The 16,882-nt window shown below is 43.2% G+C and overlaps 1 protein-coding gene across 1 annotated transcript in view; it reads left to right on the top strand.

Moving 5' to 3' along the window:
• Positions 1-8,330: 8,330 nt before the first annotated feature.
• The window catches only part of AGBL1 (AGBL carboxypeptidase 1), a 76,287-nt gene continuing 67,735 nt past the window's right edge, over positions 8,331-16,882 (top strand). Inside the window, exon 1 of the mRNA XM_017862688.1 lies at positions 8,331-8,472. Coding sequence (XP_017718177.1) covers positions 8,331-8,472 — 142 coding nt within the window. The remainder of the gene's footprint in view (positions 8,473-16,882) is intronic.

The raw sequence follows: 16,882 nt of genomic DNA, 5'->3' as shown, positions 1-16,882 counted from the left end.
TTAGTGCTTCCTTCAGGATCTTTTGTAGGGCAGGCCTAGTGGTGACAAAATCTCTAAGCATTTGCTTGTCTGTAAAGGATTTTATTTCTCCTTCACTGATGAAAGTTAGTTTGGCTGGATATGAAATTCTGGGTTGAAAATTCTTTTCTTTAAGAATGTTGTATATTGGTCCCCACTCTCTTCTGGCTTGGAGAGTTTGGGCTTCCCTTTGTGTGTAACCCGACCTTTCTCTCTGGCTGCCCTTAACATTTTTTCCTTCATTTCAACTTTGGTGAATCTGACAATTATGTGTCTTGGAGTTGCTCTTCTTGAGGAGTATCTTTGTGGTATTCTCTGTATTTCCTGAATTTGAATGTTGGCCTGCCTTACTAGGTTGGGGAAGTTCTCCTGGGTGATATCCTGCAGTGTTTTCCAACTTGGTTTCATTTTCCCCATCACTTTCAGGCACAGCAATCAGACGTAGATTTGGTCTTTTCACATAATCCCATGTTTCTTGGAGGCTTTGTTCATTTCTTTTTACTCTTTTTTCTCTACACTTCTCTTCTCACTTCATTTCATTCATTTGATCTTCAATCGCTGATACTCTTCCAGATGATCAAGTAGGTTACTGAAGCTTGTGCATTTGTCATATAGTTCTTGTGTTTTGGTTTTCATCTCTATCAGTTCTTTTAAGGAGTTCTCTACATTGGTTATTCTAGTTAGACATTCGTCAAATCTTTTTTCAAGGTTTTTACTTTCTTTGCACTGGTTACGTAGTTCCTCCTTTAGCTCTGAGAAGTTTGATCGACTGAAGCCTTCTTCTCTCAACTTGTCAAAGTCATTCTCCGTCCAGCTTTGTTCCGTTGCTGGCAATGAGCTGCGTCCCTTTGGAGGGGGAGATACGCTCTGATTTTTTGAAATTCCAGCTTTTCTGCACTGCTTTTCCTCCATCTTTGTGGTTTTATCTGCCTTTGGTCTTTGATGATGGTGACGTACTGATGGGGTTTTGGTGTGGGTGCTTTTTCTGTTTGTTAGTTTTCCTTCTAACAATCAGGACCCTCAGCTGCAGGTCTGTTAGAGTTTGCTTGAGGTCCACTCCAGACCCTGTTTGCCTGGGTACCGTCAGCAGAGGCTGCAGAAGATAGAATATTGCTGAACAGCCAGTGTTGCTGTCTGATTCTTGCTCTGGAAGCTTCGTCTCAGGGGTGTACCCCGCCATGTGAGGTGTGAGGTGTTGGTCTGCACCTAGTGGGGGATGTCTCCCAGTTAGGCTACTCAGGGGTCAGGGACCCACTTGAGCAGGCAGTCTGTCCATTCTCAGATCTCAGCCTCCGTGCTGGGAGATCCACTGCTCTCTTCAAAGCTGTCAGACGTGGGCATTTATCTCTGCCGAGGTTTCTGCTGCTTTTTGTTTAGCTGTGACCTGTCCCCAGAGGAGGAGTCTACAGAGGCAGACCGGACTCCTTGAGTTGCAGTAGTCTCCACCCAATTCGAGCTTCCTGGCGGCTTTGTTTACCTACTTAAGCCTCAGCAATTGCGGGCGCCCCTTCCTCAGCCTTGCTGCTGCCTTGCAGTTAGATCTCAGACTGCTGTGCTAGCAATGAGGGAGGCTCTGTGGGCGTGGGACCCTCTGGGCCAGGTGTGAGATATAATCTCCTGGTGTGCCTTTTGCTAACACCCTTGGTAAAGCGCAGTATTAGGATGGGAGTTACTGGATTTTCCAGGTGTTGTGTGTCTCAATTTCCTTTGGCTACGAAAAGGAATTCCCTTCCCCCTTACACTTCCCAGGTGAGGCAATGCCTCACCCTGCTTCAGCTCTCGCTGGTTGGGCTGCACCCACAGACAAGTGCCAACTGTCTGACACAACCCAGTGAGATGAACCCACTACCTCAGTTGAAAATGCAGAAATCACCTGTCTTCTGTGTCACTCACACTAGGAGCCAGAGGCTGGAGCTGTTCCTATTTGGCCATCTTGGGCACACCCCCATCTTTTAATTTTTTCACACGTATGTTTATTGCAGCACTATTCACAATAGCAAAGACTGGGAATCAACCCAAATGTCCATCAGTCACAGACTGGATTAAGAAAATGTGGCACATATACACTATGGAATACTATGCAGCCATAAAAAAGGATGCGTTCATGTCCTTTGTAGGGACATGGATGCAGCTGGAAACCATCACTCTCAGCAAACTATTGCAAGAACAGAAAACTAAATGGGAATTGAACAATGAGATCACTTGGACACAGGAAGGGGATCATCACACACCAGGGGGGAGGAGGGAGGGATAGCATTGGGAGATATACCTAATGTAAATGACCAGTTAATGGGTGCAGCACACCAACATGGCTCATGTATGCATATGTAACAAACCTGCACATTGTGCACATGTACCCTGGAACTTAAAGTATAATAATAATAATAAAAATTTTACTTTATCTTACTCTTCACACCATCCCATGTTAGATCTTATACCTGCTTTATAGATGAGAAACCTATGAGATTCAGAGAGATCAAGTAAACCCAGAACCCAGAAGCAGAAAAGAGGCTGCTCCAAGCTTCAAAACCAAGCCCTCTACTTCCTAATTTAGCAACTCAGTCCTGCCACTCAAAGATGCCTGTGACTTGCTTCTCCTTGAATTCTTTGTCTTTGTCTCCCTGACCACCATTGAACATCTAAACCCACTTAAGCTGTACCAAACTGTGCTGTGTAGAATCTTGAGTCAAACAGCGGACTCAAGCTGGACAAGTTGTTTGTTTCATTGGCTCTGTGATGTATGAATCCTCTGACCTTGCACCAGTCATCTAACCTCTTGATCTCCACAATCCTTATTTGCAAGATAAAAATATTGCACAGAGAGAGATTTTAGATTCTTTCTAGAATTATGTTAAAAGTAAAGAGATGACTTTAGGAGCACTAGATTTAAATTCACCCAGAGGTAGACCTGTAGCTAATGCTGCCTCTTTTTTTTTTTAGATGGAGTCTCACTCTGTTGCCCAGGCTAGAGTGTGGTGGCACAATCTCTGTTCACTGGAACCTCTACCGCCCAGGTTCAAGCAATTCTCCTGCCTCAGCCTCCCGAGTAGCTGGCATTACAGGTGCCTGCCACCATGCCCAGCTAATTTTTTGTAGTTTTCAGTAGAGATGAGGTTTCACCATCTTGGCCGGGCTGGTGTTGAACTCTTGACCTTGTGATCCACCTGCCTCAGCCTCCCACAGTGCTGGGATTACAGGCATGAGCCACTGTGCCCAGTCAATACTGCCTCTTGTTAGCTGCTGAACCTTGAGAAGATTATTTACCCCTTTGTGAACTGCATTATTGCTGTTTGTAAAACAAGACTAATAATTTCACTCTCTAGCATTCCCGTGGAGATCAAATGTGATGTATAATTATGTATATGGGACATTTAGCTTGCTGCTTGGCATTTATAGGGGCTCCCTAAATAGGGATGATAAATATTCAAGACTCTTTTTTGATGACTCTTAAAATTTACTTCAACTTGAAGACGTAAATTGAACTGTGGCAGTTCTGTGGTTTTTTGCTAAAATCTTAAGAGGATATTTACAAATTTGCCAGTAGTTTAAACTTAGCTTTTTCTGAAGAGGAGAGTGGAAGTGAACCGTGACCTCTAGAATCTTAACTGAGTTATCCTATGGTGTGAAAATAGATAGGATGGAGGCCATTCCACTTTGCCTTTGGCTGTTGTTTTAACTCTCTTGGAGCAAGATGTTCTACAAAAATTTCTGAAATGATTCTTTCATTGATGTAAACACAGGGACACCCAGTTGGAGGAGATTTTCTATCTCCCCTGGGCATCCCATAGGGAAGCTCAAACAATGGGGGATGATGGTATGAGTTTAAACTTTAAGAAAACAGTGCCCTCCTGAGAAGTCCTCTTCAGGCCGTGCATGGTGGCTCATGCCTCATACCTGTAATCCTAGCACTTTGGGAGGCCAAGACAGGTGGCTCACTTGAGGTCAGGAGTTCGAGACCAGCTTGGCCAACATGGTGAAACCCCATTTCTACCAAAAATACAAAAATTAGCCAGGCATGGTGGTGCATGCCTGTAATCCCAGCTACTTGGGAGGCTGAATCAGGAGAATCGCTTGAGCCCAAGAGGTGGAGGTTGCAGTGAGCCAAGATTGCACCACTACACTCCAGCCTGGGGTACAAGAGCAAAACTCCATCTCAAAAAAAAAAAAAAAAAAAAAAAGAGAGAGAAGTCCTATTCTATAAAATTATAAAATGAGTGCAGCTACCAGAACCACGGGTGTCAGATGCGCACATCCAGCAGGAGGCAGTCTTGCACTCCAAAGGCACTAACTGTGGGCCCCCAGTTCATGCACTCAATCATTGGGCTTGGCTCCTAGGAGTGGAAGTAACTGAATGCCTTCTTAGTTGTTTAAGTTTTAGCAGCTTAAACTTTTGCTTTTTGTAGACTTAGCAGTTGGTTGACAGAGTAGTTGCCTCGGCTCTGATAGTTTTTACTTCTTTCTTCATGCTTTGATGGGGGAGCAGACAAATGGCAGAGCAGCAATACTCAGAGTGGACCAGTGCTGTAGATGTGTAACCACTGAATAAACCAAAAATAAAGAGCCTCTTGGTGACATGCACATGAGTGACTGGATGTCTGGATCCTGGGCACCGTGTGTGGAGATTAAGTGCTTTCAGTTTGCTCATTAGTTGATTTTGGATGTTTATTCTTATACAGATCTTATATGGACACTACATCCTAAACAACATCTTTACGAACTTTTTTTTTTTTTTTTAGGAAAGCTCTTATATCACATTCCCAGTAGGTACACATGTGTATGTTCATGCATTTAAATGAGAATTTCTCAGATCACTGCTAACCTTTGCTACATGAGATGACTCTGATATATTGAATTTCATTTTGTTTTCTTCTATTTCATTAAAAAATATAGTTGATACCTATAAAATGACTTTATAATGCTGTAATGCACTATTGGGTCAACATTTGCAGTTTGAAAAACAGTGTGCCTAGACAGTCTGGTGACATTCAGTTTTCAAACTAATCATCCCAAGGTCTCCTCATATTTCCTCAAATGCACATCTTCTGACTCCTTTAGGGGTTTCCTACCCTCTAGTGTTGATGCTTTCCTGGGGCCGCCCTTTGTTCTGCTCTTGATTGAATTTCCTCATAAGTATCACCTGCTTGCCTGGCTATGATGATCATTGCTGCTGTAGTGATTCATAAATGTATATTCCCAACTGTGGTTGCATTCCTGAATTCTATATGATGCTTCCAGCAGCATTCCAAACAGTTTCTTGTAGCCTTCTGTTGTACTCTTCATCTTGAACTCAGCATCAAAATCAAAATCATTATTTTGTCTAAACACTGCAACTTCTCTTCTTAGTCTATTAATGGCTCTCTTGTTCCCCCATCTACCTAGCCTGAATATTCCAGGCTATCACTGACTCTTCACTTTCCTTCACCCTCCACAGCTCACCTTTCCTCAGCTCTTGTTATTTTTTTGCTCACAACTTCTCTCTCACTTTTTTAAAATTTTTTGATGGGTGGAAGCGTGTGTAAGTTGCGTGAGGCGGGTACATGTGCACAACGTGCAGGTTGTTACATATGTAACTGGTTATGCCGCTGTTGGTGTGCGGTGCACCCATCAACTCGTCAGCACGCCATCAAATTCATCATATATCATGTGAGAAGCTCCCCAATCGCAATCCCCTTCCCGTCTCCCGCTCCCCGGATGATAGGTCCGCCAGTGTGTGATGTTTCCCGGCCTACGCCGGAGTCCGAATGATCTCAGTTTGTTCAGTTCGCGGGCACCTATGAGTGAGAACATGCGGTGTTTGGTTTCTCTTCTTGTGATAGTTTGCTAAGGATGATGTTTCCAGGCTGCATCCCATGGTCCCTACAAAGTACTGCGAAACTCATCCTTGTTTGAGTGCTGCATGTTAGTGATTCCCATGGTGTATATGTGCCACATTTTCTTAATCCAGTCTGTCATACTGATGGACAATTTGACTGATGGACATTTGGGTTGATTCCAAGTCTTTGCTATTCTCTCACTTTTCAATTTTGATGCCACATCATCTCGATTAAAAAAAAAAACGAATGGCTTCTCATTACCTACAGAAGTGAATGTGAACTCTTTAGGGTATGGGACTTTGGCCTCAAATCTTATCTCCCTCATTGCCTTAAATGTGGCCTTTGCTGCACTAAACATTGATCCCCGACTTATGCCCTAGGAAGAAATAAATCTTTTCTAGTTTCTCAGGAATAAGCCTCAATTTTTTTTGATGAATGTGACACTTATCATGTGTTTCCTGCTGTATAATGTCACCTTTTGGATTAATATTTATTTAGTTTAGCATGTTATTAGGTACTTTCTAGAGAGTTGAGATCTGGGAGTCACCTTGAATTGCCCTCTCAACATCGAAAGAGTAACTAAGCCTTATTAATACTGTTCCCTAAACCAGTTATCCTGAAACTTTCATGTGCATATAAATTATCTGTTAGAATAAAGATTCTGATTCAGAAGGTCAGGGATGTGGTTTGAGATTCTGCGTTTCTATTTGGCTTTCAGAAAATGTGAGGCTGCTGGTCAGAGAGCCACCCTTTGAGTAGCAAGATTCAAATGTGTCTTTAACCCATCCCTTCTTCCCCCATGCCACTTTTTGGCTTTGAGACCTTATTATTACTTATTCTCCTAACTGGTCTGTCTGCCACCTGTCCCTCCCCACCTCTAGTCTGTCTCATAAAACTATTATCTAATGGATCATTACCTCATTTGTGAACTTCCTAAAACAAAAGTGCAATGGAAATTAGAAATGCAGTCCTTGGAGACCTGGCCGGTGAGCCAGGATTGGGTTAGCAGCCTTGCTTGGAACATCCTTATTCTTTTCCTGTTTCCATGTTTCCTTCTCTGCTAATTCATTTTGGTGAAATTAATTTGGCTGTTCTGCTTTTCCCAAAACACTGATTTTCTTTTTGCCCCAGCCCAAGCCAGGCCCCATGTACTATGTTTTTCACACAACTTGAATTTCCAGAAACACCTTCCATGTGTTCTGTCTTAAAGACACCATTGCCAAAACTCTGTGGGATTCAACAACAGTGAGACTGAAGAAGGTGAAAGTTGCTAAGAGGAAAACCATTTGAAGGATAAATGAAGTAGTCCTTCCATGAAAGCTAGCCTCCCCTCTTTATAACTGCCCTATGGTCATTTTGGTCTCGCTGAGCTGGGGTGTCATCCCTGTTGTGGGTTTGCACAGGGGCCTGTGAATTTCAGGTTTTTGCTCTTGCAGAACTGCCTTGTAGGTTAGAGGGAGCAACGCTTTCACACGCACTGCTTTTCTATTGTATTTTAATTTATATTTATTCATTCATTTATCTTCCTTTTTACTGCTGGCTCTGTTGTTCAGTATTAGCTACTATATTGCAAAGTGAACTTTCATTGACCAGGCAGAGGCCAGGGTAGGGCCAGTGAGAGAGAGATTCTGGAGAACAACAGACGGGGAGGAGGCAGAGGTATGCAGTGAGAGTCCTGGGTTTGGGATCCCAGTTCTGCTGACTTGTCTGTATAGTCTTAGAAGTGTGATCCAGCCTCTTTGTCCTGCTCCTCCAATCCTGAGAGAGGTGGTGGAAACAGATTACTGCTTAGCAGGCCTTAAGGACAAGTTACTAGGGCCATACAGAATCTTCTATTTTTTGAAAAAAGCAAACACAACTCTCCTCCCTATAATTATACCACACTGCCCTCAATGCCAGTGAAGTTTTCCTCTGCCCTGTAGGTAGATTTTTGTGTGACCTTCTCAGAAGCAGGAAACAGATTGAAAAATCAGTAATATGTGGGTCAAAAGTATTTTCATTCTCGTATGCGTCCCTTTGTTGCAAAGACTGTGACATTCCTCCATGGAAGAAAGCGATGAATTTGGAAGAAAAATCCCAACATAGCTATTTTCCACCCTAAGGAAATAGCCTCTTTTTCCAATGTGTGAATGCATTTTCCACTGCATCCCCAGGGGTATGAGTGTTTCAAGAAGTTTGCACTGTGCTGCTACATTCACTAAACTCCCAAGCCCCACTCCTTCCCAGACCAGCCTCCAGAGTCCCTGCATGTTTCCAGAAACAAATTGAGAGACTGACAAGAGCTCTGCCTGATATGAGTAATAGAAAAATGAACCTCTCTATGCAAGGAAGTTGGTGGAAGGTGGGAGGCAAGCAGGGGAGAGAAAGAGATTTTCAGCAGCAGAGGGGACCTCAGAGACCCATCTGTAAGACGGGCACTTTGCTCAGCATGATTTCTGCATTTATGCCTATTTAATGGTTGGCAGGGCAATCAATAGATTGCCTGTTACCTGGTTAATCATGGGTCTGTTGAGGGGTGGCAATGGGCATGCTGGCTGTGGGATCCATGGGCTGACAAAAAGACCATTGAACGTTGACTGTTACTATTCTTTCTCTTTCCCCAGGGCAGCCACTGAAGTTTTGGCGGTGTTGCTGAAATCCAGTAAGTACCTCTTTTGAAGGGTGGTTATTTCCTTCCCCTCTGGGTTTAATGAAAGATACCCTCTGGTCCCCATGGCTCTTTCTTTTTTCTTTCTTTTTTTTTCATGAACTACTATTTCTCAAGCACCTATGGCTCATTTCTGACCTTGAAAGCGATAAAGTCATGTCCTGGGTCTTTGGGGTAAGATAGAGAATATTATGGTTGTTCCAAGTACATGACCACAGAGACAAAATAAATATTATCCATACATAATGCCACCAAGACAACGGACGCTGAAGGGGGTATATTGTCTACTGTGGACCTGGTGGATCCTTCACCCCTGTCTAACAGAGCCAGTAGTCCCTAAAGATGGTTGGAATAAACTCCAGGTTCCAGTGGGATTGCCTCCAGGTTCCAGTGGAAGAAAAGATTTTGGCTGGATGGAGAGCAGTATTCCTGTATTTGGTTCTCAACTCAGCTCAGCTCATGAGTCTATTATTCTTGGGCAGGTGGAGTGTTGGGAATTGCTTGGACAATGTTGATGCTGGTAACAAATTTATATTTAAAAGTTGACTCTTTTCTCAGTTACTTGAGTGATTGCAAAATAATAGCTCTGGGGTTCTGAATAATTTGAGGATTTTTTTTGCCTGGTAGCCCTGGCCTAATTACGTTGGGAGCCAATTTCATGTGTGCAATATAATAGGAGGCACAATGCACTTGGGAAGGAAGAAGTCTTAGCTTAATGTTTTTACTCATTTTTTCTCCTTACCTCTTCATCTATTTTAATTTGGCACCTTGGAAACCAGCTGCTTCAATTGTGATATTTGTTTCTCTACAGGGAGCCTGAGGCCTGTGGGTAATAGGTGAACTTTAATAAAACTTTTAAATAAATAAATAAAATAAAACACTCTCTTCCCCCCATCCATACGTCTCTGTCAACTATAAGCACAGAGAAAGAGCCAAATCACATGCTGTTTCCCTTTACAGACTTGGAAAAATTGAAGCTTGAATTCATTTAGTTTATTCAAATTTGATATGAGACACAAGTCTGTCCACAGCTTAAAGACCTGCAGGTAGAATGGAGGTGGTAAGAGCAGGATGGGGGAGTGAAGAGGAAGGGGTTATGAAGCCCTGGAGATAGGAAGGGATGGAAAAGTGTTACCTGTGGGTTCTGGGGAGAGGACCATTCATTCTTCAGACTGAACTTGCTTCAGGTTTGGCATCTCGGTTCTCATTATTTATCTGCTCCCTTGGTTGCTCCCAAATGCCCAGTGTTTGATGCAGCAGGGTGAGGGAGTGTTGAATTGCAGGAGGAAAAGATGCTGAGAGCAGCCTGGTAGGCCAGCCTGTAAATGTCATGCCTTGGGAAAGAAGCTATCTCTCAAATCCCCCCAGCCCAGCCTTGGCATGGAGGACTTGATGTTTCATGGGAAGGGAGCCCAGAGAGCTGAGTAAGGCTGGCTTACTTTCTACACACACACTTTCCTTAGCTCTTGAGCTTAGGGTAGAGCATCTTGATATAAATCGTACCTACTTAGATGTGTAAACCTCTGAAAGTAGTCTTATGTCAGTTGTTAACTGTATTGATCAGAAACATAATGCCTCAGCCCAGGAAAAACCAATAGCCAGTGCAAACATGGCTTGATTCAGGTTCAGACCATGTAGCTAGGTTTTCAACACACCAGCCATGCCTGGCAGGCTGAGTATATGGTGCTGGGGGTCAGCTTTTAGAAGTTCTAACTTCTTCTTTCCCTTCAGAGCTTAGCTCAGATATTGCCTCCTCTGAAAATCCTTTCTCTGACTACCAGAACTTGGATGCCCCTCCTCAATGCTCTTATAGGCTCTCCCAACTCAGACTTGATTACATTATGATGAAATTGCTATTTTCTGTGTCTTCCAGCAGACTGAAAGCTTATGAGGGAGAGCGTCATCTGTATTGGTCATTGTATTGCTTGCCTCAGCACAATGAAGAGCCTGAAAATAAATATTTGTTGACAAAATTTTTTTGTTTTTTTTTCATTTTTTAAAATAATTTTAAGTACTGGGATACTAAATTTTAAATGAATACATGATTTGTGATTTCTCCCATGTGTAAAAATGGCAGTACTGCCCCCTACTACCTGAATCTAACATCCATGCATAGAACCAATGATCTAAACATTCGTCATTCTCATCTCTATTTACCTGTTCTAATAGGTTAGTGGAGAACTGCAATAGCTTGCTGTCCTCCTCATATAAAACAGGTTTTAGTGTCCCATTAGGAGGATGTATAGCCTATTTGCTAATTGTGCTGAGCTGTCTATACATCTCTTGTGTTACTTATAACACAAGAGAGTTGGATGAGAGGTTCTCTAACATTCTTTTTTTTTTTTTTTTTGAGACGGAGTCTTGCTCTGTCACCTGGGCTGGAGTGCAGTGGCCGGATCTCAGCTCACTGCAAGCTCCGCCTCCCGGGTTTATGCCATTCTCCTGCCTCAGCCTCCGGAGTAGCTGGGACTACAGGCGCCCGCCACCTCGCCCGGCTAGTTTTTTGTATTTTGGTAGAGACGAGGTTTCACCGTGTTAGCCAGGATGGTCTCGATCTCCTGACCTCGTGATCCGCCCATCTCGGCCTACCAAAGTGCTGGGATTACAGGCTTGAGCCACCGCGCCCGGCCTCTAACATTCTTTCTAACACTAAATACTCAGCCTTAATGTGTATCAGAGTTTCTCAATGTACCATTGGCATTTTGGACAGGATGATTCTTTGCTGTTAAGAGTCTGTTGCAGGAGCAACATCCCTGGCCTCTACCCACCAGATGCCAGTATCATGCCTCAGTTATAACAAACAAAATTATCTTCAGACTTTGCCAAATATGTCCCCCCGGGGGGTGAGCAATAAAATTGCCTCTTGTTGAGAATCACTGATGTGTATTTGGGCACACACATGAGCTGAAGCTCATTCAAAGTTTCAAAAGACCCCTTCCCAAATACCTTTATTGATATTTCCAAGAAATGTGCTTCTTGCATAATTGATGTTAAATTCCTCAGTATCAGCATCATTCATATGGGTTCATAAGAGGTAAGAACACTGAAGGCAGACTGTCATTGTGAGCATTTTACAAAGTCCTTGGGAGGGAAACAGATTCTAGAGGATCTTCAGGGTCTGAGAATGAGGAGGGCAAATAGATTTCATAATGAGTAGGAAGTCCAGTGTGTGAGTTGAAGAATTCTGAGATCATGCTTAAGCTCAGCAGGAAAGAGGACTACATTTAAATAGCAAAGTCTGTCCATGGATTTGGGGAGAAGTAATAACAGCATGCCAGGCATCTTTGTTTTACCAGCCTATCGAAAGTATTGCATGGCATGAAGGTTATAGATGGTACCACCATTCTGATGATGCAGGGGTTGCTGCAGGGCATACAAGTGTTGTGGGATTTTCTATTTGCTTTACATTGCCTATATGTCATGCATAGTTAAGACCTGATATGGAATGTCTTTCGATTTGGATCCCAGAGTGAGTTTGCCTCAGCTGAACTTAAATTCAGGAAGTCAGTTTCTGACTAAAATTCAAGACTTCACCATCTGGCACTGATACATGGGAGCGTTTATGTAAGCCTTTAGCTCCTAAAGGCTCACTCCTTTTAGCTGGTGATTATTATGACCTTGATCTTTGCTTGTCAGTGAGTATAAAACTTGGCCATTGTAGTCGTTCTCTGTAATTGCATCACAAAAGGGAGAGAATTCCCTGATCTAAGTAAAGCCAGGAGTAAAGAGCCACTACTTTGCGGGGAGAGGGGGCAGTCAGTGGTCCTGTGACAGTAAACACTAGGGTGGGTTGGAAATCTGAGGTCACTGTGGCACTATCAAGTAGTGACAGGCGGAGACCATCCCCAAGAAAAGCAGAACTGTGGGATCAGGGAGACTTGGAGTCCACCCACAGTAACCACAGAAAGCAAGGGAAAGATCACCTGTGTTGCATTTGGAAGATCTCATTATTGAACTTTCTCTTTTATCAAGTAGCCACTGCATGAAAAACCAGTGTAGAATATGTGGGTGATGGTAAAAGAGAAACGAACCAAAACACATTTCCCATCTCTTTCTCCTGAGCAATAGCAGGCAAAATAAACCTGGAAATCCTAGGCCTCTTCTCCAATTATCACAGCAATTTGGGATCCTACAAATTAAAAATCATTGCTTACTCAAGGTTCCTTTCTGTGTCTGTGTAGGCTGGAATGACCTAATCCAAATCCTATGCCTTTCCTTGTGTCAGTTCCCTCTTCTCCACTCACATATGCACAAACCCCACCCTAAATTGTCCTGCGTTGAAAGCTTTGCCTTTTTATGCTTTATCCTACCTGAACACATTTAGCTTTCTATTCTTGAAATGTAGTAAAGCATTAGTTAGGAAATAGTGCTACTTATTATTGCAGGCAATTTTAAAATATAATAAATCAAAACAACATGTCCTTTGTTTTCACTCCATATTAGTCTGTTCTCACACTGCTATGAAGAAATATCTGAGGCTGGGTAATTTACAAAGGAAAGAGGTTTAATTGACTCAGTTTTGCAGGGCTGAGGAGGCCTCAGGAAACTTACAATCATGGCAGAAGGGGAAGCAAACATGCCCTTCTTCACATGGCAGTAGTAAGGAGAAGTGCCAAGCAAAAGGGGAAAAAACCCTTATGAAATGATCACATCTCATGAGAACTCACTCACTATCACCAGAACAGCATGAGGGTAAATGCCCTCATGATTCAATTACCTCTTACTGGGTCCCTTCAATTAAAGATGAGATTTGGGTGGGGACACAGCCAAACCATATCACCCTTTCTTGTCATCTGCCTTCACTCTGCCTTTATCTCATCTCTCCCTCTACCCCTACCTTCATCTCTGTCTTTCCTCTTTTCCTCATCCTTTTCACTCATTTCCTTGTCCACCTTTCCCTCTTTCTTTTTGCTTTGTCAATTACCTTCCATAAGCATTAGACATAAATGCATTTTTGAAAAATTGTGACCCTGGAAGTGGCACTTGAGTAAGCGTGTGGCAATGGGATTATGCCTGATTTGTACTGGCTCCAGGAATGAATCTTCAAATAGTGTCTTAGCATTAACCTTGCTGTCCAGATTTAAAGGTCATATTCTTGCAACAAGAAAACACCTTCTGGTTCAGGCCCTAAAACTTAATAAGGGAATGATGAATCTCTGTCAGAACACTCTCCAATTTAAGAATTAGCATTTAGAGGAGTCTGGAAGTTTGCAGAAGTTGGGGCATAGGAACAGGAAAGCAAGTTAGCAAAGGAAGAGAGAAGAACAGTGGGGAGGGAGAGATGTAAGAGAGCTAATGGGAAGTTTGGCAGGAAGTCGAGACTTCTCACAGATCTTCCTAGTTAATGCTCTGTCTGGCTGGCTCACGGGGACAGCCCGTCAGCCTGTTGCTCCAGGAGGCTGGGAAGGGAGGGCATTCTAAGTGCTGAGAGCCAGATCAGGAACAGACAGCCTCATGGTCTCAGGAGTCATCTGCTGTGACCTGGCAATCAGCAATGCAGAGATGGGAGATGGCCAAATGGCTGCTCTACTACAAAATGTCAAAGAAAGGGCCATCTTTGATATGCACCCAAATCAGGTCTTTATAAGAATTCTGAGAGCTCCAAGGAATCCTCAGAATGGCAATATATATTTTAGGATGGTTGGCATTGTTAATCTTTTGATCTCATGACCATGCACAAGTACCAGTGGATCAATGCAGCTGTCACTGAACTTGCATGTAAATTCTGTGTTTCTACACTGCCTGTGGTCTGCTCTTCTGGCTCCTGCCTCTTCTCTGCCTTGACGAGAATGATGCCCCCAAGGTTCTGCCCACAGAGTGTGTTTCTTCCTTTAGTTTCTAGATGAGGGCCATGGAGTCAGACTATGAGAACTGGAAAACACCTTCAAGGCTGTCTCATCCAGTGGTGTTCAAATATTTGTTTTTAAAAATTCATTGTTGTTACTCATTTTTAATTGAAAATTTAAATGTATTTATTTGTGGTGCACAACATGATGCTTTGAAATATGTAGACACTGTGATGGCTGAATTGAGGTAATGACATGACACATTTTGAGTAGAGAACTCAGAGCCACGTCTGCCCGGCTCCCATCAATTCCCTGCACTGCGGCCTCTGAGACACATTCACAAAAAACAGGGCTCCTGTGAACCCAGAAAACTATTGATCTTACCTTCCCCATCCCCCTTATTTTCACAGGAGGAAACTGAGGACCAGAGAGAGGGTATGATCCACCTAGATCTCTGAGACTTTGAATGTGTCATGTCCAGCTCTTCTTTGGGTCTCAGCACAAATAGCACTGTTACAGTTCAGAGAAACTTATGTTTATATTTCAGAGAACTAACTATACTGTAATCGATGAATCATGTTTTTTTTTTGCATATTATGTGTGTATGCATATTTTTCCTACTGGGTATAGCTCCAAAGGAACTGGGATTCTACTGGATCCCCCATACCTCACACTGAGCTACACCCGGGGGAGCTGCTAATACATTAGTGTTGACTAAGAAAGAATTCCAGGTTCCTGACTTAAGCCTCACACATTTGCTTTCACTATTCCTTGGTGAAGAGTACAGCCTAATTTCTGTCCCCAGAAGGAATCAAATTGTGGCATGATTATAGAACTGATGTCTCTTCTTCCACCATAACTTCTGGAGAAGCATGCAATATATTTCTGTGATGAGCTAAAAATTTGCTTCAAATAATATTGATAGATTTTTGCATTTGTCACACTGGGATGGACGGCTGTGATTGAGTGTGTGGGAATACAGCATAGCAAGCTACCTCCATCACGCTGTTGGTTTGAAATGACAACCCAAATATCTACCATTTATCGAGAGTTCTTAGTATGTCAGGCACTCTATACACAGTTAGCCTGTCAAGGAGGTATTATAATTCCCATTTTACAGGCGTAGGAACTGAAGTTTGGAAAGCTGAAGTAACTCATGTCGTTAGTGGGCTACAGGGCTTATCTGCCAGTCTCCAGACCCCTGGGACCTGAGCCCTGTGCTGAACCGAGGAAATTAATGAGGCTAGGTTTATTTAGCCTAAAGAAGATATGACTGGAAGTTGAAAAAAAGTAAATACTGTCTAAGTATTAGAAGGATTATTGTGGAAGGGGGTATCTGTCATTCAGATTAGAAAAGAACACGGTCCATGCCTTGTAAGCATCTGAGTGGGACCCAGCAAGAGGTGTCCAGCACACCACCGTGGCTGTGTAAAGGGCCAGGGTTTCTGCTGCCCTGAGGCTGAGCCTCAGGCCAGCTGATGAATGGTGGGGTGAGAGAGTGGAAGGGAGCCGGAAGAATTACAGACTCCTCATATGCCATGCTGTGCTCAACTTGGCATATGGCTTTTTTTCCTTGGCTTCAAATTCAGTCCTCTCTGCCAAAATGTTATGTCTTTTGCATAAGTCCATAGAAGAGCTTAAAAAGTTTAAGCTAAAGGGATACTACCTGTCCTTGTCGCCCCGTCCCTGTCCCATTGGGACGGTCAGACCCAGTAGGTTGGGTGGATCTTTGAGGCTGAGCCAGACAGCAGCGCATGTCCTTCCTCTTTCGGCCATGTGGTGGTGCTGTTCTTTTAGTTATCTTGGCCGCGCTAGTCCAATATTTATTTTCGGTGAGTAATTTGTTTATCAGGAGGTTATTCTAATCTAATTTTGGCCATATTTGCTATTCCACACTATCTGTGCTTCCCAGCGTTAGCAGCTTGCATGTCTTGAAGGAAATTAGCTGAAGATGGTCTCAGAGGCATTTGCTTAGCCATTATTTAAGGGAGTTAGAGGGAGGCAGGGTGAGCAGAGCTCGGGGTGAGAACAGCCGATGGAATTTGTTACATTTTCCGTGATGTTAGCATGATGGAGCGGGACTTACGGAGGGCAGGAGCACCCGGAGCTGCTTTTTCAGAGCTGCCTCTGGTGAATCCTAGAACATCTTGTAGTTACTTCTCCCCATTTCCCTCTTGCTCTCTGATAACCTGTTATCTTCCTCGCCTGGTCAGGAAAACACCACGTAAGGACAATGCCCTTCTGCCTCCCCGCCCTGCATGTAGCCCTCATTCCGTGTCATAGTATATTTTGTGATCCTTTTACTGCCAGCCCTCAAAGAAGTGGGAAGGACGGTAGGGAGTAGGGAGAGGATGACTGTTTATTAGAGTACCTGAAATGAATAATGACTGCTAATAATTATGGAACATAGCACTTGCCAGGCACTTTACACATGGCATCTCATTCTCAGTAGAGCCTGTAATATTATGATCCCCATTTTACATGCAAGGAAGGTGTAATTAGGAGAGGTTGGTGACTTGCCCAAGATCCCACACATGGTAAATGAAGAGCTAAAATTTGAACTCACTTGAGACCATTTCCAAAGGAGAAAAGCTTCATATTTCAAAGATTATTCCCGC

Source organism: Rhinopithecus bieti, unplaced genomic scaffold (assembly GCF_001698545.2).
Source record: "Rhinopithecus bieti isolate Rb0 unplaced genomic scaffold, ASM169854v2 scaffold_66118, whole genome shotgun sequence".
NCBI classification, from domain to species: Eukaryota; Metazoa; Chordata; class Mammalia; order Primates; family Cercopithecidae; genus Rhinopithecus; species Rhinopithecus bieti.
The sequence above is the reverse complement of the archived record's forward strand: the minus strand, read 5'-3'. Positions and strand labels throughout refer to the sequence as shown.